General features: G+C 38.2%; 1 protein-coding gene across 2 annotated transcripts in view; it reads right to left on the bottom strand.

Annotated features, from left to right (window-relative positions):
• LOC145683690 (uncharacterized) overlaps positions 1-24,935 on the bottom strand; it is a 220,078-nt gene that overhangs the window by 106,234 nt on the left and 88,909 nt on the right. For both annotated transcript variants that reach the window (XM_081755052.1, XM_081755053.1), the window contains exon 2: positions 1,261-1,621. In XM_081755052.1, the coding sequence (XP_081611178.1) occupies positions 1,261-1,621 (361 nt within the window). The remainder of the gene's footprint in view (positions 1-1,260; positions 1,622-24,935) is intronic.

The raw sequence follows: 24,935 nt of genomic DNA, 5'->3' as shown, positions 1-24,935 counted from the left end.
TATTACAGTTTGTACGGACGAAAGAGCTAGCACGATTTATGTAGGCTCCCATAGCGTCCACATCTTGCTGATGATGGGGAAGGTGTAGTCTACTAATTGCACATAGCCGAAAATATTGGACGCCTTCCTCCTCGTTCGTATGGATGTGTGAACACATTAAGGGACTACTTGAAATCGTACCAACATACTTTAAAACTTTTCCCTATTGTTAGCTCTTATACACAGATGTCAATTGTTGGTGTTGTTTAAAAGCACTTATTCCTAAAGTTTAACGTCCCACGTTTATGCTTCAGAGCTAAGAAAGACGGTGATGATTATGAATGGAAGAAAATGGGAGAACTCCGAGAAAACCCACGCATATGCTGTTTGTCCACCAAAAAGTTCACTTGCTTGAGTTGAGACCGACCCAGGAACCCACACACCAGATGTGAGCGCTCTATTATCGAGCCACCACGGCGCCAACGTTTCTGTAGCCTTCAAACGTATATCGTCAATATCCGTTGATGTAGCTTTCTCTGCGGCTGAAGCACAGTTCCCACGATTTACGAAATGACCCTCGTATTTTATTAATAAGCTGTTTATTTATTTCGTTCCCTTCATGTGTGATTACTACTGTGACTTTGACATTATAGGAAATCAGACTTCTTATGTTGAAGGAATACAAATTGGCACGTGTAAGTAACTACCGCTGTAATTAAACCATAGTTACGGAATTCTTCCATACATGGCACCAGTTTTCCTTCCAGACCTGCTTTTGGGAGGCACTGCATTCCCCCGGAGCTCTCAGAGTGCTCCCTCCAAAGGAGACGAAAATAGTATGTCTATAATACAATAATAAATAGATTAGTACCGTGTGAAAATAATCTGTACCCCTCCAAACACTGTGTGTCCGCCGGAAAAACTGCATGGCACATCTGATTGTAATTATCAATCTATTTCTTCATTCCAGTTCCTTAATTTCCATTGTTCCAAATACTTATTGGATTAGTGGCCCGATCTACCTACGTTATGGTAAGTGGGCCTGAATTTGCCTTTTGGCAGAACTATCAGACAAAAGAACTCATGGTTAAGCAATATTTTAACATTTTGTCGAACACTGACAAGATAAAAGGACATCATTTTGAAATTCGAGAAGAATTTAGAAAAAAAAACTTCGAGTGCCTGAAATGAAGGAAAAAACAACAGAAAACGTAGATTAAAGCATTCTGAAAAGAAATGTAATTTTTAAAGACATTTCCTCTTAAAACTGACAGTACTTACTGTGGTATAGGGAAATTAGCTGCCTGCGAGGCAAAATTCATTATGTTGTTCAGAAATCCTGAGAAACCTCCTCCGTACGGTGTAAAGGGTGCTACATGGGCATCATACGGCCAACTTCCGGTGCCCACACCAAAGAATGGGTAGCCTGTACCAGTAGCAACGAATCCTCCTGGGCCGCCACTGGTATAGACAAAACCACCATCGTCTCCAATGAAAGTTGGGGCTCCACCAGCGAAAGCCCCTCCGCCTACGAAGGGTGGGAAAGCATTTCTTCTATCTCTAGGGGTGTTGTCTGCAAACTCTTCGCCCTGATAGTCTGATGATGGAGGGTCAGCAAATTCATCAACTTCTGAAGATCTGCCTGCAACGAAAGCACACTTGCATAAGAAAATTGCGTTTAAAGATGTTTATACTGTGCACAATATCCAAAATAACACATCGAATGTATCAATACAGGGGCGTACGACGAGGATCACCCAGAAATCCCGACTTTTCTGTAAATTTAATTTTAGGAGTGATTTAACACATTTTAACACAATTTATCCTCATATCCCTTCCGAAATAAATTACTGCGTACGTGCTGCAACACTACTTACTCGCATTTGTCCAGTTCGTTTATTGATAGCTAAATAAATTATGTATCTGAACATATATTAGGATCGCTGATTTGAGAAACGTCATAAGTCAACAATGTCAGTAATGCTGTAAGCCAATGACTTGTGACGTTTCTCAACTCAGAGACACTTGTTGCAGCTCGATATTGCACAAACTACTAGCGTGACTTGTGCGTATATCACAACCCAGCGGTGTAGCTACCCTTCAAAAACGCTGCATGTAAACTCATATCGGCATATGGCTCACTTATGACGTTTCTCAAATAGCGATTCATTTAGAACAATTGGTGCAAATTTATTGTACGGTTCCAAACACAAATTCATTACACATATACTTCCTTTTTAGTAAATCGACTTTTTATATCTTAAGCAATCATTTTTGGGGGGGTGATTTGCATTTCTCTGTACAGATTTACAGAGGCTTTAGGAAGGCTTTAGTGTACGTACCAAATTTCACAAAATTAAATCCCCACGTTAAGCGGGTTTGCATATCCAGGCTCCTAACTATGAAAACATTTACGCTCAGTCCAACCTCAATCGTTTCACGAATTCAACCTGTTTTACGTATGTTATTAGGACATAATATCGATTGTGATTTATTCTAAAAACACTTTTATACATTGCAAGAGCTGTAACGTCCAAATATTTACTGAAAACTCATAGTCGTATCGGAATAAACAAAAGCGAGTATGGAACAGTAAACTGCTTTCACAAAAGAAAAAAGAACATGTGCAAAATGCCTGCAAAACGGTCGAGTGGTTTGGGTCGATACACTACCAATCACATGTTTGTGTGTTCAAACTCTGTAGCAAGTTGTTTTTTTTTTTTAAGTGTCTTCCTATTTTCATCCGGAGGCTGAAAATATTTCTTTGAGTAACTCATTGAAAACTTCTTTTGTTTCAAATTCGATTAGAACGGAACGTTATATGAATTGCGAATCTTAAATCCATAGCTAAAAAAAAAAAAAAAAAAAAAAAAAAAATGAAGTATACTCACTACTCCATTATCCTCTGATTTGTAACGAAAAACTATTTATAAACAGTGGTGACTTCAGAAAATTATCCTCGGGGGGAATTTCAAAATGCGGGTGGAGGGCAAACATTGGTAGTCCACATTGAGCGCGATCGAATATATGGGCCTGAAGGCGGAAATTTCTTAGCTCGAGAGGGGTCTCAAATTCTCCCTCAGATCACGTCCTGAAAGCATCATTGCTTAAAAGCTTTTCGTAACAAATATAATATTACACTTGTTTCTCGTTCTACATTTAGAATTGGTAAAATCATAACTTATAGAGGATTATAATAAAAGCATAAAAATTACAATAACGATCATGTATAAATTATCCTGTAAGTTACCAACTTTGGGTCAGATTAAAACTCAAATATTTGTTTTCGGATTGCACTTAGAAGTAAGTCCTCTCTATATAATCATGATTGGAAAGCCATGTTTAACACTAATTAATTAATCAATATTTATACGAATATTTTTTTTATTTTACTATTTTTACTATTCAATATTATACACACTTCATTTCCAAAATCAAAATCTCGAAAATGTATATTGTACGAGTGCAGACTCGCAAATAAATGATTATTTATCATATATATTGGTCTCTATTCGAAATTCTATTTAATCGAATCCGACAAGAACACAGACAGAGAAACATCGAGAACAGGTGAAAAAAGAGAGAAAAAGACGTTGTACCCGGCGGGGACTCGAAGTAAGTTCGAATGGTTCTTTACAAGCCGAACGCCTTAGACCACGCGGCTATGGTAACAACTAGTGATTGTAGCAAAGGCTTCGAGTAGTAGTTCTTATTACAGAATAACATTTTTCTATTGCCGAAAATTTAAACCTAATTTACTTTGATATAATATATTTATTAATTTGTTACATGAACACGTTTTCGTTACTTTGATGAATGATGTATGTTGTTGATATAGATTCTATTACACATTCTTTCGTAAATATTATAGAAAGTATCAGGGTTATTTATGATCTTTCATGGAAATTGACTGGCGCATGCGCAGTACACAGACAGTTCAATTGGAAGGCGAGGAAGGAAACGCTAACAGACTGTTAGAATGTTTCATCGCTATGAAGTATAAAGAATAACTAAAATGTATTTTACGCTTGTCATTGCGTAAAGAATCACCAGGTTAATGTTTGTCCAAGTTCTCACTAATCAACTGTACTCATGAAAAATAATTAATATTGTCATTACTGCACAATATGAAGAATAAAGAACGTATATTACACCAAATTATTCTCGAATTCGAACTTAGCTAAGGGAGGGACAATAAACAAAATGTGATTTATTCATTAGAATTGAGATAATTCAATGAAACTAGAAATTACTCAATCAAAATGAAAAATATCGTTAAAAAGACAATAATACTTTTATCCGAGATGTGAAATAAAGTTATTAATTAACTGAAATGAAAGTAATATTGGGCATGATATAAAGTAAGGAAAAAAAGTAAATGTATTCTTAGAAACGTTCAAAGTAAATTCACAAATACTTTTTGAAGATATACTACACTTCCTTTACGTTTTAACGAACTAATAAGTAAACAAGCAAAGGAAAAGAATGAAGAACGTAAGTATTACTCTTGAAAAAAATATAATAAATAAATGAAACTTAAATAAATGTTTACACAAAAAATTACACACTAGTACTTCGTGTAGTCACCTCCAGAGTCAGTAACTTCGTGTAGTCACCTATGTTCATTTAGCCACTCTCGTGTTTGCCGGGAAGTGTGAACAGCACTGTTGTCATGCATAAATATATATTCTTCCTGTTCGGGGAAGTTTCTTTCTAAGGACGGTAGCAACGTATTTTCGAGGATATTAATGTAAACACTGCTGTTCATTCTCTCAGGCACCGCAACTAAATCTCCAGGACCAGCAACCGTGATGTATCCCCAAAAGTGTGTTGATATTCGTCCTGAACAAAAAGTTCTGATAATATTTTTTTCAGCATACCTGGTTCCGCGCGGTCTATACAATATAACTATGAATTGTTGGTTAGACTTGAAAACCTTCTCGTCGGTCCAGATGACTAAGTCCCAATATGACTGAGGTTGGGTTATGTTATTCTGTGCCCATTCCATTCGTCTGGCCTTGTGAGTTTCAGTCAGGAGAGTCTTCCTAGCGGGACTTGAACAGTGTAGACCAGCCCCCAATAATCTTCTTCTTATTGTTTCGTGAGAACAATTATATTCTCTGGCTTTGTCCAACAAGATTGACGTGTGGCATAGAGGTCTGTTGATTACTTCTGTAACTAACGCTTGATCTTAAGCTGAAGTTGTCACTTTTGGCCTTCCACTTCTTGACCGAGACCTGAACCATTCACCACCTTCTTCATGTCGCTGAACCCATTTCTTGACCGTTTTCTTGTCACATCCCAGATCTCTAGCAATCTGAGGCACAGTTTGTCTCATTTTTGCTCGGCCTATGATTTCTCCTCTCAGAGCAACAGACAGTTCTCCACAGCCTTTAGAGCGAGGCATTTTGAGAACCTGTTAGAAATTTGCGTTCTGGCGTGTCTGACAAATGTCGGTAAAGTGCATCTTTCTGTTTCACCAGTCAATTTTCATGAAAGATCATAAATAATCCTGACAATTGCTGTAATATTTATGAACGAATACGTAACAGAACCTATATTAACAACATCATTCGTCAAAGTAAATAATACCGTAAACATAAAACAATTTCAACAGACTATTAATCAGGCCAAAATAGGCTTAAACTTCAGAGAATACAAAATAAATTTCATACGGTAACAAAAGATTGAACATGAAACACGCTTACTATATTTTCAACTTGTCACGTTAGCCGAGTGGACTAAGGCATTCGGTTAGAGATTCTGAGGCATCATTCAAGAGTAGTTCGAATCCCACCACAGTACAATTTGATTTTACCTCTTCTTGACGTTTCTGTTTGTGATCCTACCGGATTCTATTAAATTTCGTAATACGCTAAAATATACGTAATATTTGAAGTTCTTAACCTCCCATTTTTACATTTTTCAAGCTCAGTTGAGAAGAAAGAGGGAAAATGAAAGTACAAAGATTTACAATAATTACTTAGCATTTACTGTCATTGTAATTGTGGATATTTTATTTATGAAAATGTATAATTAACTAAAAATATATTTAGTAGGTCACATGTCTCAATTTTTCAATTCTAACTTGAAAGTTACAGTTTAGGCGGTGACATATCGAAGACCCAGGGGGTTGAGGGGGTTGTAACCCCTCCCATTGAAACTTTTATATTCTATTGAAATAAAAAGTGTTTCAGTTTATAATCTTGGAAAAGCAACAATCACTGTATGTGGAGGACGGTTTATTTATACTACGATTTATCACTTCCAAATGTGTAGAAGATGTGACTGGATATTGTGTATAATCTTTCAAGAAATATAAGACAACGAAGGGACTTCGTAAATCCTTCACGCCACCCCAGGAGGAGGAAGTGCGTCCCGCCGTCCCTCGGTTGGGAACTACTGCTTGCGAGGGAAACATTCTAACAGTGTGTTAGCGTTGCCTTCCCTCGCCTTTCAATTGAACTGTCTGTGTACTGCGCATGCGCCAGTCAATTTCCATGAAAGATCATAAATAACCCTGATACTTTCTATAATATTTACGAATGAACGTGTAATAGAATCCATATCAACAACATACATCATTCATCAAAGTAACGAAAACGTGTTCATGAAATAAATTAATAGATATAATGTATCAAAGTAAATTAGGTTTAAATTTTAGGCAATAGAAAATGTTATACTGTAATAAGAACTACTACTCGAAGCCTTTGCTAAAATCACTAGTTGTTACCATAGCCGAGTGGTCTAAGGCGTTCGGCTTATAAAGCACCATTCGAACTAAGTTCGAATCTCCGCCGGCTACAGAACTTTTTTCTCTGTTTTTTTTCACCTGTTCTCGATGTTTCTGTCTGTGTTCTTGTCGGATTCGATTAAATAGAATTTCGAATAGAGACCAATATATATGATAAATAAGCATTTATTTGTGAATCTGCACTCGTACAATATACATTTTCGAGATTTTGATTTTGGAAATGAAGTGTGTATAATATTGAATAGTAAAAATAGTAAAATAAAAAAAAATATTCGTATAAATATTGATTAACTAATTAGTGTTAAACATGGCTTTCCAATCAGGATTATATAGAGAGGACTAACTACTAAGTGCAATCCGAAAACAAAATTTGAGTTTTAATCTGACCCAAAGTTCGTAACTTACAGGATAATTTATACATGATTGGTATTGTAATTTTTATGCTTTTATTATAATCCTCTATAAGTTATGATTTTACCAATTCAAAATGTAGAACGGGAAACAAGTGTAATATTATATTTGTTACGAAAAGCTTTTAAGCAATGATGCTTTCAGGACGTGATTTGAGGGAGAATTTGAGACTCCTCTCGAGCTAAGAAATTTCCGCCTTCAGGACCATATATTCGATCGTGCTCAATATGGACTACCAATGTTTGCCCTCCACCCGCATATTGAAATTCGCCCCGAGGATAATTTTCTGAAGTCACCACTGTTTATAAATAGTTTTTCGTTACAAATCAGAGGATAATGGAGTAGTGAGTATACTTCAATTTTTTTTTTTTTTTTTTTTTTTTTTTTTTTTTTTTTTTTTTTTTTTAGCTATGGATTTAAGATTCGCAATTCATATAATGTTCCGTTCTAATCGAATTTGAAACAAAAGAAGTTTTCAATAAGTTACTCAAAGAAATATTTTCAGCCTCCGGATGAAAATAGGAAGACACTTAAAAAAAGAAACAACTTGCTACCGGGTTTGAACACACAAACATGTGATTGGCAGTATATCGACCCAAACCACTCGACCGTTTTGTACGTCTTAGCACATCTTCTTTTGCCTTTTGTGAAAGCAGTTTACTGTTCCATACTCGCTTTTGTTTATTCCGATACGACTATGAGTTCTCAGTAAATATTTGGACGTTACAGCTCTTGCAATGTATAAAAGTGTTTTTAGAATAAATCACAATCGATATTATGTCCTAATAACATACGTAAAACAGGTTGAATTCGTGAAATGATTGAGGTTGGAGTGAGCGTAAATTTTTTCAGTTAGGAGCCTGGATATGCAAACCCGCTTAACGTGGGGATTTAATTTTGTGAAATTTGGTACATGATAACTATTGTTCAAAAGACAAAACCAACATATGCTAGCTGGCCATTAAAAAGCACGAATACTATGTAACCGAGTCAGGGCAGAAGCGCAGCACGGGGTGAGCCCGAGCAGTAGCGAGGGTAGTCCGTACGGAGTAGGCTCGTCAGCGAAGGTGGGTATACACATAAACGAGGATAGCGCTGTATATGGCACAAAATTACTTACCTTAATTGTTGAATTCATGTATTTGTACGTTACGAAAGACGTTAGAGGTAATATTTCAATATGTTTTCATTAATTGCATATTTGTGATCCAAAGTAACAATTCATTACTAACGTAAACTTCACAATTATGTGAATGTCTTAACTGTTGGAGATTTTTTTTTATTTGCGCGTTATAAGTTGGCACATTGACTTCACACACTTCACTTTGTATACTGTGGTTAGTAGCTGCATTATGGAAGAATTCGTGCATAACAGGTTCAACTTTCACTAATGTATTTTCACATACGCATTTCACAGGTAAGAACACAACATATTTAGATTATTTACACACTAGCAGTAGCGTAGCGTGGTATTCTGAAATGGGGATGCCAAAGTTAGTCACTTGTGCGATACAATACTACTAAAATTAGCAATACATAGCTATACCGATGGGAAAAATGGGGTTATAAAAAATTTAGAAGGGAGGCCCCCTAATTGGTGGCCTAGTGGGGCATACAGAAGCAAATGCGTGGATTACGTTAGAAGCCAATAAGCAATTGTCTCAGCTTCTTCTTGCCACTACCGTTGTGACGAGAAAACTCGGCCCCACTGTTGTATAAACATTGTTTCCAGCATAGTTCCCTTGGGCAGCTTCTTTCACCCTATACCATACTTCAATCTCGTTCTTAAAAAAGTCGCCCCTACAAATTTGTCATCTTGGGTCCGGAACTCAGTCCCCCATTCGTGAATATGGTCCTGAGTGTATACGTATATCATTTAAAGATGAAAATAGAAAGCACTTAAACCAACTCTGGGGGCCTGTTTCTGTGTATGTATTTCGTTGTCAGATATCCAGATACTGAAGGCAGGGGAGCAAATCTGTTTTCAGCATTAGGGGAAAGGGTAAGACCGTTTCCATTTTTTTAAAGCGATGTTCAAAATATTCATGAAGTTGAAAAACAATGCTGTGGAGGATCAGAAGAGCAGAGTTATCTTCAACATTGGGAGGAGGGCAGATTTGAGGGAGGAGAGCATATTTGAGACTTATTCTGGGGGAGGGGAGATGAGACTCATATTACGGTAGATGAATCTGATTTTTGAGGTGAACCTGTTGTATATTATATACCAGGCGATGTAGATGAAATTGTGATACGTATCAGTATTACAAATCAGTACCGTGAACACATTCTGAAATCTAAATACATGCATATTTATAATTGATATGTTTCTATTTACGCATCCACAATGATATACATTAAAATTTTAGGACACTTATTTTGTAATAATATAAATAATGACTTCCCCAAAACTATGAAAAAAATCAACTATGGATGGCGCAACAATACTCTTATTTAAGTAAAATTATGATGATCACAATAGCATTATAGGAATCGTTACAGGAATTAAACAAATAGTTAAAAATAAACTAACAATACTTAATGACAATGAAATATTAAAGAATACGATTCTTTTTTAAAAATCAAACAAATCAAGGGACCTCAATTTCATCTCACTTTCCTTTGTGGCATTCGGATACAAATCATCACAATTTCAAATCGGATGGAGAGGACATGTCCCCCTCATCTCCCCGGGATATGTGCCAATGACTGAAGGGCCCAAGCAATCTTTGCGAGGGGCGGGGAATGCTGGCTCTCTTGGTCTACCAGATCGGTGACCGTGATGCTTGTGTGTGTGAGCTCCCTCAAAGAGTTCCTGGCCACACCACTGGACATATTATGTATTTATGATAAATATTAATAGTTTGCCTTCAATTACGATTTAATTACGATAAAGCATAACTATTTTTATACTATTATTTACATAACCGGCATGCTTCAAAAAGCCATTGAAGTAACCATTTCTGTTTTGTTTAATCTCCTTGATGTTAGCGCTCGTACGTTCTGTACAGAAACTATAACTTAGTTCAAGATATATAGAGTTGGAAATACTTCAATACGCCAGCGTATATCTAAAGCAAAATGTTGAGTTGCAAGAGGTGTCGAGGAGTGGAAAGCAAGTAGTTGCGCATGCGCATTCGACAGAAAGCAGACTAAAACCCCGTTGCTTGCAGTAGGCCTGGATGCCCGAGGAACATAGCATACGACAAGAGGAAAGACAGAAAATGTGTATCTGAGTGACGCGCATGCGTAGGTTCCGCTTATCAAAGTAAGGCGAGAGAGCACATCCAGAAGATTGCAGTTGAAATAATTGTGATAATTACAAGTAAACAATTTATATAAAATGAAATAGTATTTTTTGTTATTAACAGGGGATGCCGGGCATACCGGCGTTCCCTTAAGCTACGCCGCTGCACACTAGTCTATTGAAATATTATTACAAATATGTAAGGTAAATTATACAAATCTGTGGATCTGTACAGTAAATCTGCACCGAATAATTTCTTAAATAAGTACGTATATTTTAGAAAGATGAAAGCGACAATAAAATCAATCAGGCTCCAATATATATACAATTAGCTCTGCTACTATCATTATCATCAACCATTTTAATTTTTATTTCTGGCTAGGGTCCGATATAAAACATTTTCCGCATTTAAGATATGTTATTCTTATAATGCCTATATCAATGTTACTCATTGTGTTAATGAACTTAATGTCGTAAGTTTAGGAAGCGATTTCTTTTCTAATATATACAAATGAAACTGATCTTGATTGTGATCGATTTGCGTTGAGTTGATTTTACTTTAGCGTCCCTTACAGCAGCGAGGCTATATGAGACGTGGACTTACTAATTAACGTGGAATCCGAACCACATGAGCTCACGCCAGGAATCGAACCCGTGTCTCACGCCAAAGGCACGTACGCTAATCGCTTAGCCACGAGGGAGCTCTTTGATTGTGACCGAATCGCAAGAAAATGGCTCAACCATTTGAAATGAACGACCCAGACGCCCTTTAACGATCGTTTAGACAAAAATATAGCCAAAGTGAAAAATCTGGACTCCAACCGTCGTTCGCTCCCTGTCTTCAAGGATCTCACGTCCGTTTTCCAACTCACTGAACCACTGCAAAGCCTGGGTCTTTGCAAGCCTCCTTGACCAAGGTAAGCGTCTCAGAAGCGGTTTTGGCCAGGTGAAAGCAAAATTTAATCGCGTACCTGTAGCGCTGCTCTAACGAACACTGCACTTCTCACGTTCTCTGCCGTGACAAGAACTCAAAAATAACTTTTGCGCCACGCGTGATTCTAACTTTTTCGAACGCACTGGAGCCCTGCGCGACGGCCAATTTAATTACATTACGGAAAACCTCTGTATAAAATAGAAACTGGATTCAGTTTGGGGCAAAAGTCAATGGAAAGTTTACGTGAACGTGGCATTGAACCTCTGAGTTGCATAGACCATGTAGTGACTTTAGTTAGGTAATTAAGGGCATCGAACGGTATGAGTATCAAGCACCAAGCCTAGGTGCAGTATGCTGAAGTTTTCACATGGTGCTGGTAATAGCATTGTGTCAGTGTTGCTAAATCGAGTATTTTTGCTTGTTTTGGTGTAAAATGCACACGCACAAATTACCCTCAAGAAAGTGATAGAAACGCTAAGATGGTGCTCTTGAAGCCCACTCCCAGCTGTGCTTGACTGATTCAAATAACTGTTATGGAGTTTACTGTGCCTTATAATTTGATCCAGATTATTCTCGTTAGGACAGAAAAAACTGGTGATGTCAATGCTAGTCAACCTTTTTCTCTCGCGTGCCCCTGGACACAGGTCGCCATCCAATTGTGTACAAGCTCACAGATGACGAGAAGAACCCTAAAACAGTGTTTGGCGGGTAAAGGTCAACGACACGGTCAAGTCCATTTTCGGTTTTTGAGGTGAGGTCTATACTTAGATGTTGTCTGCTACTCCGGGTAGTTATCTGTGTGTTATTCCGTGGTGTCATTTGAAACCCCGTGCGAAAAGTGGGCGAGCCCATACCTACGTCACACTACTTCTGCTAGGGTTCTTCTCGTCCTTGTGAGCTTGACCTTTCTAAGATGTTTAAAAGACATTAAATCGAAATGAAATTATTAAACATAATACACATGTTCTATTGATTAAAAAGTGGAAAGAATAGAGACCCAATAAAAAGGACAATCAGTGTGCCAATCAAAGGACTATTTACGGGAGGAAAAAGTACACATCCGAAAAAACTGACATCGAAAATTTCAAAATTTTCTTCAACTATGATCATTCAATAAATTTTGGAAATATGCTTATTTTAGGATTACGTACCCCCAGGAATATCTTCGCATACCCCTGGGTGAATAGCACATTGTAAACAATACAATTTGTCTAGCACTGTTAGCATGTTATCAACTCCAAGGTCATTGCCTTTTTAGCGAATCATCAACTAAGAGAGTGAGAATGCGTTTTTTTTGGGGGGGGGTAAGTAAAGCTTTATGTAGTATGTTTGACACGCATACCAAGTAAACTATGATATTTCCTGTAATCTTTCACGAAAATAGGTTTTAAGCGTATGAATTTTCTGACATTTAAATGTATAGAAACACTACCATGTGTTGTTCCTATGTACACTACTTGCATTTATATATAAATTAACTTACTCATAATATTTCCCAGCCGTACATATTAGCATACATCCTGCATATGTGCGTATTGCCCCATTATTATGGTAAAATGATTACTTTTACTACCGAACTTAAAATGAATATTATTGATCCTACGGTCTAGATCAGCGTTTCCCAACCTTTTTCAACTTGTGGCACACTACGGGTGTAACTTGAATTCTCGCGGCACACTCATAGATATTATTATTATTATTATTATTATTATTATTATTATTATTATTATTATTATTATTATTTGCAAATATAAAATACTATGGTAATTTTTTTTTCTGTGATTACTGATCTTCTCACAGAGATGAAAGCTCGATCACTCGTTTTCCCCTATGCTAATTCATTATGCTTATTTTTTATTCTAATTTTAGCAATGAAATATAGGACTCAGATTTTTTAAAAATACGCTTTCTTTTTTCGAAAACTGTATCCAACCTTTCACTAAGAACGAAGATCACTAAACAACGAACGAACAAACAAATGTCTTGTACTTTTAACTTTGCTGTTTTAACCAAAACCGGTGCATATTATTGCAATCACACAGCTTGCGATACTTCGAAGTCAAAACACAGCTGTTAAACAAAGTGTTGTTCTGTCATTCACGTTCGAATGAGTGTTTTACGAACGTTCACCGCGTACCGTTCACTTGACGCGTGCTTCCATTTCTCGGTGTTAGTATGACTCTCAATTAAAGTGTAACATAGCAGCTAACCGTAGAAATGTGTACGAGCCGAAATACTGTCTGCTACACAGTAATAGATGTAGAATAATATATTACAACTACAGAATTTTTTTGCATGGTAGAAATTCATAGTAATGTGAAATACAAAAATATACATTTTTTCCTATGTCTTGCAATTTGGTTGCTATAGAATTAATAATTTTGTTTCGATTTCCTCGCAGCACACCAGCGGTCCATTCGCGGCACTCCAGTGTGCCGCGGCACACCGGTTGGGAAACACTGGTCTAGATACTTTGGAACTGTAAATAAGTTGTGGTAAAGGAAGGGCCAATGTATAATAGTAGTAATGATGTCAACCGGTTCGGATCGGATCGGTTCGACTCGCCTCAGCTCAGCCATCGGCTCGAGCCGGCTCGGTTCGGCTTCGCTCAGGTGAGCCATCGGCTCGGTTCGACTCAGCTCAGGCGAGCCATAGGCTCGAGCCGGCTCGGTTGCGATTAGCCACAGGCTCGCTTCGGCTCAGATGAGCCATGGGCTCGAGCTGGCTTTGTTGAGGTAAGCCATCGGCTCGGTTCGGCTCAGCTCAGGTGAGCTTTTGGCTCGAGCCAGCTCGGTTGCGGTAAGCCATCGGCTCGGCTCGGTGGTGACTGAGCCGTGAGCCGAGCCCCTCGAGCCGCTGACAACACTAAATACGAGGCATTTTTTTTAAAGCAAGTGCCGTTTTTGAAATAATATTAGTAATAAAAGGAGTAAGCTTTTAGTACCGATTTTATTGTTACGTGAGAGTTTGCACCTTAATAGACTTTTCTTCATAATTTCCAGAGAAATATTAAGACATTTATCATATCGTACAACGAGCTTCCGAATACTATCCTCATAGAAATCTGCTACTTGATTTGACAACCACTGCAAACGACCGTTTTGACGTCACCATTGTTGTCGTGGCGCAAACCACCTAGATGCTTGTTCAAAACTTGAGAAAACTTATTAGTTAACGACGAAATCGTAAAGCGTCTTTAACGTGCACTTATTGCCCCAAATGAAATTAACAATGGAATATTGTAGGCTATTGTTATGCTGTGCAATGTTCATGTAGCATGTTCAAAAGTTCATCATAGTATGGCATTAGGAAATGTGCTAAATTAAAGTTTTAAAATTTGGAGAACATAATCCATACAGTACAATTAAACTTACTCTTACTTAAAGAAATATACACAGTGGCGTATTTACGATTTGGTTTCGGGAGGGGATTTGCTAACTTTCGGCGGGGCTTTGCCTGAAAATGTGATAATTCTGCAAGATATTTCATATACTTGATTATAGTAAGTAAGATTTTGGGGTGGGCTTAAGCCCGGAAGCCCTCCCCCTAAATACGCCACTGAATATACATAAAAACATATGGAGAACAATGAGATATTGTATTACCACACGAGCTACGCCACTTGCAAAATTTCATCATTCTATGGTGTATATAATTGAAGCGTACCGAACGGTGCGTACGGTTGTCAAAAATTACTGTTTAGTTTTTTTTATGTAATTATGTAGATATATAGTCACGTGGAGTTATTTCCAGATCCCTAAAAAGAGGGGATTTTATGAGACACTCACACAGAATTAAAACAATGTATACTAGAGACTTCTAAACAACATTAAGTGTTAGATCGTTGGGTAATCTATAATACCTATATATGAAAAATATTATTGAGCAATGACTAATGGTTTAAAAAATCCCTTCTAAAACCCTCTATTTTGTGACAAAAATTTGTGTTTTGTGTCAGGGAACTTGTATTATAACTTTTGAACTATACATGATAACCCAAAATTGAAAATATTACCACCTAATAGACATTAAGGCAGGGATGCAAATAAGCAACACAATTTTACCAGCCCAAGAAAACAGCTACTAGCCCGCATCTCACAATAGAAATCATTTACTTACCTTCGGTATTTTAATAGTGGTATTAAAAACTCGCCCGGATGTATGAGCCACTCGCCCCGGGCGAGTGGTTATTTACATCCCTGCAGAATCACCAAAAATTTCTACGTGTCGAGCAGTCTGTGTAGGGGCCGCGGTGGCTCAGTGGTAGAGCGTTCACCTCTAGTGCTTGGGGTCCCGGGTTCAAACCCTACTCCCTCCAAGTGAACTTTGTGGTCGACAAACACCGTGTGCGTGGGTTTCCTCGGGGTTCTCCCGTTTCCTCCCACTTTCTTCATTCCACCATTTCATTCATTACTCATCATCACCGTCTCCTTTAGCCTAACCGGCATAACTGTGGGACGTAAAACTCAAAGATTTCATTTCATTTTCTTTCGAAGACAAGGGGTCACGGTATCTTAGTGGTAGAGTGCTTACCTCTAGTTTGTGGGGTCCTTGATTCGGTTCCCGGCCAAGAAAGTTTGTGGTGGACAACATCGGTCTGTGAGTTTTCTCGGAGTACTCCCGTTTCCTTTCACATTATCATTCCACCGATTCGTTCATCATCATTCACTTATCTTAATTACCCTTCTCCCTTAGCCTAACGGACATGGGTAGTTAAACTGAAATATTTCATGCCATTCTCATGTCACTAATTCTTCTCTTTTCACCCGTTCTCTGTCTTTCATCAAAACATCCATGTCCTTTAGATGAAAGGACATGATCGTGAGACGTGAAAATTATCCTACGAGCAATTGGCCGCGTGATGTATCGGACCCAGATTGTCATCCTCCTTCATTTTGCCCTCATGAGTGCCGCCCTCACCCTCATTTTAGTGGCTGAGGGTGAGGGTGTTGGATGATGAGGGCGATAAAGTAATTAAGGGTGAGTGTGAGGGAGGGTGAGGGTGAGGGGCGTCAATTGAGGGTGAGGGTGAGAGAGGGTTAGGAAAAATGACCATCTCTAATCGGACCATTGCCGGCCCACGATTGACCTTAGCGGTCCGACCGAAGGTGTATGCACATGACGTCATTTGTCTAATTTCGTTTGTTCCTCACATAGACTTGTGTGGGTTATTGACAATGGTAGGAGCATAAAATGACATATAAATGAATATTACACGGAAGCTTTCAGTTTAACGTCCCATCATTATGCCCCTTAGGCTAAGGGAGGCTGATGATTAAGGTAAGTGAATGACGATGGAAGAATAGGTCGAATGAGAATGTGGAAGGAAAAGGGAGTACCCTCAGAAAACCTGTGAACATGATGTTGTCCACCTCAAAGTTACTTGGCCGGGGATCGAACCAGGGGTCTCATGTGCCAGAGCTAAGCATCCTACCACCCTAACAGCAGAAGATGTGCTAGGCATGTGCGATTTTGGTGTCCCCACTACTTTTTAGGTACCCGACACTTGGTACATATGATTTTCATGTGCTAAATATGTTTTTCAGCTACCTAAAGTTTTAGATGCTTCTTACACCTAATTGATATTTGCGACTATGTACCACAAATGTAGCATTTATGTACCTGGCTCAGTTTCGTACTGTGATAGTCATTTGTTTTGATGTCGTCACTTGGGACATATATCTTTCATGTTCGAGGTACTTCCTTGAGGTTCATACTTTTTCAGATACTTATGACACATAATTGATATCTGCAGCGACGCAAGAATGACAGTCAGCTGTTTGCAGTTGCTCGTGCACAGTAACATGCAACGTTTTCTGGCGCTTTCTGTTCCAATTTCTGTCCTTCTAGTACACAATCGCTTAGAAAAAAGAAGCAACAAATCAGGGGCGGATCCAGGACGGACTTCTGGGGGGGGGCGGTCGGCGGTAATACTGCTACTTTTAAGAGTTCCAAACTTGTTATGGATGGGTTTAATTATATATAAAATAAGAAAGTTTCCTCTTGTGGGGGGGGGGGGCGATCGACAGGATCGCCCCCCTCTGGATCCGCCCCTGCAACAAATGCATCACATTTAGAAGAAAATGACCTAACTGATTAATAAAAATTAAGATGAATCTTTCATACATATGTGAACAGTTAATTATTTACGTAGTTAGGGATGAAGAATTGTATTTTTCAGATTGCCAACTGTCGCCGATCATTTGAAAGTAAATATGGAATAAAGTAAAGAAACACGCATCATTTTGTTATAAAATTACATGGCGAGCGGATTTTATCTGATCCCAAACGGTTATCATTGAATATAAGTATAATGTTAAAAGAGCACGCCCCCCCCCCCCCCCCGTGGTATTACATGAGAAGCAACTAAATTAGAAAGAAGTCGCACCTGCAAACTCTCCTTAGTTAAGACTTATATCACTTAAAAATTTGTTAAAAAGAATCCCAGTTGCAATGGCCTTGTGATAAACTTCGTGGTTACCGGCAGACAGTACCGCCAAAGCAAGGACCGCTCACTACGACGAGCATCTAAATCAGCGTTTAATTGTATTTCTTTCTTCTTAATTGAAATTAACGTTCATTTTCAAGGTGATACAAAGTGAAGTAGCCATTGTTCTCCAACTCGAGTCCTTGTCAAATATGTAAATACACATCTTCCTTCTGAATACACTGATGACGTAATGTTTTAATGCACAGCTGATGTGCTCTCTTAAACGTCACAATGGAAGAGTCATCGCTTTGTTTACGTTACGTGACCTCCGCATAGAGGGAAAAACCCACCACCTGTTGCTATACGTATGGAGCAAGAAATGGGGAAGGGGAGAGGGTGAATGTGGGGTAAGAACATCCTGAAACTTATTTTAGAAGACGGAAGTCAGGGAACGAGGTTTACATGGATTCGGGGGGAGGGAGGTTGCCAAATGAAGATAGCACTGGAATGGAGGAAAATCCTACTGAATAACCTACAAAGGTAGTTTCCAAATAAAAACATTTATTATCTATATTTTTTTTTTTAAAACCAAAACTAGTGTATTGACGTAGGCTATATCAAAAGAAGATTTGGAACACAGGTATCTTAAATGACTAGAGCAGGGTTTCTCAACCTGTGTTTCATGGCGGTCGCGAAAATAAGCATCAGAGATAAATATAATTAGAATCTAATACCAGGAAATATTTTTAAATATTATTTTGAATTTTGTTCTGGTAGGATTATTTTTGTTGTTATACATACTGCTAAGAGCAACAAAAATAGGTCTACTAACCAAAAAAATTCTTTAAAAGTGAATTTAAATCAAAGAGGTACGACACGAAACTAATGAGAACTGCTTATTGAAATACCCCTCCCCCCAAAGAAAAAGAATGCAACAAAACCTGCATATTGAAATACAATTAAAATTCGAAGCTAATAAATGAGATAACTGAGCATGGGTGATTTCACTAGTGCGGCAATGTCCGGTTCAATCTTCATGACGCACATTATCAAGTTATTTAAAATACTCAGTAATATATTTTTAAAACAAGTGTGCAAGTTTGTTTAACCACTTTATTTTATTTTTTTTTTATCATATGACCCAAAACGAAGGAAGTTATGAAGTTATAAAATTTTGAAACGGCCTCCATTTTGAAACAGTATGACGGATCGGATTCGATATTTGTCATAGAATGAACTGACTAAATTTGGTTTTAATCTATTCGCTTTTAGTAAAGTTACTGTATCCACTATATACAAGAAATGGACTCTATTATTACAAAAACAGATGGATATCGTGAGATATCCGCAATGGGTATATTAAAAATAACACATAAGGTTATTACAAGCCAGAAATTAAAGGGAGTCGCTGACAAGAGGATGTGATAAAATTGGGGGTCGTGATAGGTTGAGAACCACTGGAGTAGAGGGCGTGTGAAATCAGAGAGAAAATCGTTCATATTTATTATTTCCTGATCTGAGTGCGGTGGCCAGAGAAATGTTAAGCCATAATTTTTAGGGGGAATTCACTTATTGTTATCACAAAATATGATTAATAGTAAGTTTAGAGTTTTGAATGTTTTCATGTCAAATCATTCTGATGTCAGCAGTGGCGGCTCGTTAGGCAAGTCATACCCATTGAAGTTCTTTCACTTGAAACTAAAAAGACAAAAACTTTATTAATGTGCTACTCGTTCTATATAACAAAGATTATATAAGGTATATTCTTTCAATTTCAAACAGGGGCACACACACGGAGGGTCCATCGGATCCGGATCCCGCAAAATTTCGACATATATTTGTATACTTTCTTAATAAAACAATATTTGTTTAGCAAAGAAATACCTGATACAGACTAAAGATTTGACCTTACTCATCATTTGTACTATTTCATTTCTGATAAGAACAATCTGATTTTATAATTTTTTGTGAGTATATTGGTATCAACACCTTTCTTTCTTTCTTTCTTTTTTTTTTTTTTTTAAGAATAACACCCGTTCGATACTACATACATATAGCATCTTGCATTACTGAAACCTAACCAAACCTAGGACTCCTCACCCCCAAAAAATTTTGGGTACGCACCTGGTTTCAAGTGATAAAACTTTAATTGTTACCAGAGTGACTTTCCTGGTAAATTTTAAAAGGAGCCGTCTCCAAGGGCGCCAATCCCGGGTGGCCCGGGCTCCCCCAAAGCTCATGTGGGACCCCCTATTGTATTTATGAATATACAATATTTGGCATAATTTGAATGCAATTTGTCTTAAAATCCTTACTTATATACCTTCTGCATCTGAATGCCCCCCCCCCAAATTTACAGAGAAGTCAGCGCCATTGGCCGCCCCCACTACATCACACTACAAAAAAAGTATAAAGCAACAATTGAAAATAGGCTAAGCGAGGCGGGTGATTAGGGTAAATGAATGATGATCGAAACATTGGTGGAATGACAATGTGCGAGGAAACGAGAGTACCACGAGAAAACCTACGGACACAATGCCGCCCACCACAAACTTACTTGCTCAGGGATAGAACCAGGGACCTTACGTATTAGAGGTAAACGCTCTAGTACTCAGCCACCTTGGACCCCAGTTTTGGCGAGAAAAATGAGTACGTATATCACTCCAAAAGGTTAAAACTATTGGGAAGACTACATCTGGTGACCTCAAGGGCGTCCATGTTGTGGTTTCCAAGGAGGGCAAATATAAGCGAGGTTTCAAATATAGTTTCAAATTTTGCTATAACTAATGTAAAAATTCTATTGGGCTTTCGATATTCCCAAGTACGATTTTCTCTTAGGGGGGCGAGCGCCCCACTTTGCCCCCCTGATGGGCGCCCTTGGGTGACCCTAATTAAATTAAAATATTTATTCCCTTTTTGTTCTTGTTTGGTTCTTCAAAACGAAATGTGTGCCCTCTCCGTTAGTTTAGTGGATAACGCATGCGTCTTTGATATACGAGTCCCGGGTTCTAGTCGCAGTGGGAGAGCTTTGGAATTTGAACTAATGTAATGCGCAGGGCCGGCCCTAGATAATTTGCCGCCCCCATCATACAGGAAAGGACAAATCTTAAAAGCCACGATTTTAAGTATGTTATCCCATGATGAACAACGAAGGGAAAAGAAAGTGCACTTGCACTCAGAAAGACCTAAACACTACAAATACAATCTCGTTGTGTCGTTTTTCTTTAAATAATGATCTATTATGTTAGTGAAAGATAAAGAAAACACACCTGCAGAGGAAAGATGGTAATCCTTTCTATAGAATTCAATATCAAGCTTCAATCAGTTTGCAATTCCAGTGCAACTAGATCTTTTATCTTTGTTTCTTGGTTTTCCTTCTACATCTGTTAAAAAATTATTTTAAAAAACTTGTTGCCACCTTTAATGATAAGGAACTCATTTGTGATAAAGACAAGACAAATTTTTGTCAAAACTGTGATAACTAACTAAATGGAACAGGAGTTCGCTACTGTTCGAGAATTGAGTTCTTGTATTTGACAACAGTCAAGGAATTTATGCTGCGATTTGTTTGATCATTTGCTTTAGCACTGTCCATGTGACCTTAAACTAACTCGACCAAAATATGGTTTATGAATGCAGTATTCAAATAGGTATGCTTAGTAAACTTGACTATCATAATCATGAAGTCTGTTTGGAACAAGAAATATTTATTTTAAATAATATAGTTGTGACAGATTTTGTCGCTCCTTGAACCGTGCCACAACGTGCAAATACAGTGTTTCACATATGGCAGAGATGTCTCTGGTAATGCGTTCAATGTTCTCCCACCGAGAATCTATCCCGAGACTACAAAAACTAAAATGTGCACCTAGTAACCACTAAACCAGCGGGAAACGTTAAGCATCTCTAAAGATAAATGACACAAAAAGTTATAAAAAAAGTGCAGTTGGTTGGTTTTTAATTTAGCGTTCCTTTTACTGAACCTAGATCAAGTGTGAACCTATAGCTTAACATGGGATTCAAACTTCGTACTTAAGCGTCAGCCGACAATCGAATCGTGGTCTCCTGCACCGAAATCGTGGGTGTTAACCAAATAGTCACGAAGAAGATAAAGAAAGGTGCAGTGGCGTAGAAGGAAATAAACGTTAATATTTTAATGAGAATATAAAGAGTTGCATCTTGATTGTGTTTTGAGGATATTTTAGAAATGTTTAGAGAACTTCAATTGCCTCCAAAATGGTCAAGCCTTAGGAGCTTTTTTTTTTTACAGTGGCCGCTGGTATGTATTAGAAGACTTGTTATTAATAGAATGATTAGGTTCACAGATGGCTGTCGTGCTGGGCGAATCAGGTTGTCGCCCGATCTCTTCTGTCGCGACTGCACTTGAATTTAGATATATACTACATCACATATTTTAATAGGCCTAATAATAATGTTTGTTTCTTATTAACATTGTGTACCACAGAATAAAGATCCTCTCCTATTTTTCAGATCCTCTCCTAGACACGTGAATTGCACTATGTGGCAACGTCGCAGCTAAAGAATTACAGAATAGATCTACCAATCCATCAAATAGTTACATCAATTATCTCCAGATGGCAGTTAAAGTCGATACACGTTGACACAGGCATCACTTATTAGTGGAACAACCGCTGTAATTGCTTGATGGATTCGTAGAGTAATGCTAATGGCTTCAAATTTTTTGCAACGTTGCCACATTGTAAAATTTTTATTCTCAATAGCCTCGGATGCCTCGGAGAGTACGCCACTATATAGCATTTTCGCTTTATTTTGACCTTGTTGTCCATGAGTGCCATTTTTAGAAAACCCGATACAAATAAGTGTTTGTATGTTTGTGTGGTATACAGATCTATACCATTGGCTTGATGACACACGTCTAAGTAACTGTATCGACGAGATTGAGGTCTGCAAAAAACCGTAAGCTTTTAGAACTTTTTGATGTGTATCCTAACGGGTGAAGAAAGAAGGCTTCAAAGGAGAAGATGTGGTTTAAAGTTGAAGCTAAAAATATAACGCCTTATGCAGAGTCACTTAGAGGTATGATTAGCGTCTTACTAAGGGCACGTCTACTGCAGGAAACATATGTTAGTCAAACTCTTTAGTATGGCTCTAATCACGCGTCAGAACGACTCTGCATAAGGCCCAAACTATCTAACGAACTGCTAATATTAGGAAGATGGATTTTTAAAAACATACGACTTTCATTCTGGAAAAATGTGTGATATGTAAAAATAGTCGAAACTTACGGATATTAGTGTACTAACCACAGTTTTCGGGGTTGCTGAGACAAATAGCGACCCTACCAATGCCGTTTAAGTACAAATTCAGCCCTCATCGTCATGGGGGATAATAAGAAGGTCAAAACTAACATAACCAAAATGACTGCCATTAGTATCGAATTCATAGTGTCTGTTGTCGTTGAGCTGATTGGTGACATCCCCAATAACATTTAAAGCCAAGTTTATTCAGGTATATGCACGTCAGTAGGTTCAGGAATTGACAGGGGTAATGCCTAGGCGTTGCCAGTAGTTACGTATTTTACTCAGTGCTATTGTATTTTCAAATATTATTATTCTCATGTTTATCCGGAAACTTATGGAAATAAACTATTTAATATGTACAGAACCCCTTCGTGAGTATATTGTTAGCATAAGCACCATTGACACCGGATACCCCGGTTCAATTCCCGGTAAGAGCTCTTCTATCTGGGTCTCATAGCCTCTGTGCTGTAGGGAAGCTTATCTCGAAATCACACAACGCACCAACAAGGTATAAATATTAATGCTAATATGTAATAGGGATGGCCAGAACCGGTTCCTGATGGAACCGGTTTTCGGGTCTGAACGGATCCGGTTCTAGAAGATCCGGTTCCGGAACCGGTTTTTCGGATCCAGGTCTGGAACCGGTTCTTCGGATCCAGGTCTAGAACCGGTTCTTCGGATCCAGGTCTGGAACCGGTTCCGCTGGAACCGAAACTTTGTGATCATCCCTACGCTAAACCCGAGCTGCTGGCAAGCTGTGAACAGTATGCTAGATGAAATGGTGGAAGCGACAGGCAGGCGCCCAGGCGGCAGCAGCTTGTCTCATTTGGCTAAATAAACTGGGTAACTGGCAAACTCATTGGTTAAACAGGCAAACTGGCCAACTCATTTGGCTAAACACCCACTGGTGGACCAAAATTTTTTTTCTGGGGGCACAAACGGGTCTGGGCGGAGAAGGCACAAGCGCATGGTCCTCTTTGCATTATTTTTGAAGGTGAACTTTATGCCTCCTTTACGGGTCTTTGGGGGCTTTCTGATCCAGGTCTGGAACCGGTTCCTAAGATCCGGTTCTGGAACCGGGTTTTCAGAACCAGATGTGGAACCGGTTCTTAAGATCCGGTTTTGGAACCGGGTTTTCAGATCCAGATCTGGAACCGGTTCCTAAGATCCGGTTCTGGAACTGGGTTTTCGGATCCAGGTCCAGAACCGGTTCTGAAAACCGGATCTCCGAGAACCGGAACTTTGTGGCCATCCCTAATATGTAACTCATAAAGGAATTTAATTAGAATACTATAAATCTATTCTGGTGTTCCACAAGGTTTGAATTTGGGACCATTGTTGTTGTTATTATTATACATAAATAATTTCACTAGTATAATATAATCAGAAACTATTATATGAATTTAATTTCAGAGCGAAATTCTGCCATTTTATCAAACATGCGTGATTGCTTTACAAAACATACTAAAAACTTCAGAAATGGTGGAAAAACAATCTACTAGTGCATACGAAAATACTAGAAAGTTCAATATAACGTATATTCAAGGAAACTGAACTTCATACAAATTGTCAAAGTCAAATGCATAATTGACACTCTATGACTAAAGAGAGATGCTCATCTTGTCTTGATTATCTCAGCGTAATGTGTTTTGGGATTCAGCGTCCCGTTCAGCAGCGAGGCTATATGAGACGTGGACCTACAGATTATCGTGGGATCCGAACCACATGAGCTTCCGCTAGAAATTCATTGTAATAGTAAAATGAAATTTCCTATTTGAATTTCTCATGAATCAATGATAAATGAAGCTTATACAGAGACCTCAGATTTGTAAAAAGACTAAGGAATAAATTCATAACTATGGTTACATTCAAGATCGCAGTCTTCTTCTTCGGTTCCGTAG

This window comes from Thermobia domestica, chromosome 4, assembly GCF_964235325.1.
Source record: "Thermobia domestica chromosome 4, izTheDome1.hap1.1, whole genome shotgun sequence".
NCBI lineage: Eukaryota > Metazoa > Arthropoda > Insecta > Zygentoma > Lepismatidae > Thermobia > Thermobia domestica.
This window is presented reverse-complemented; position numbering and strand designations above follow the sequence as displayed.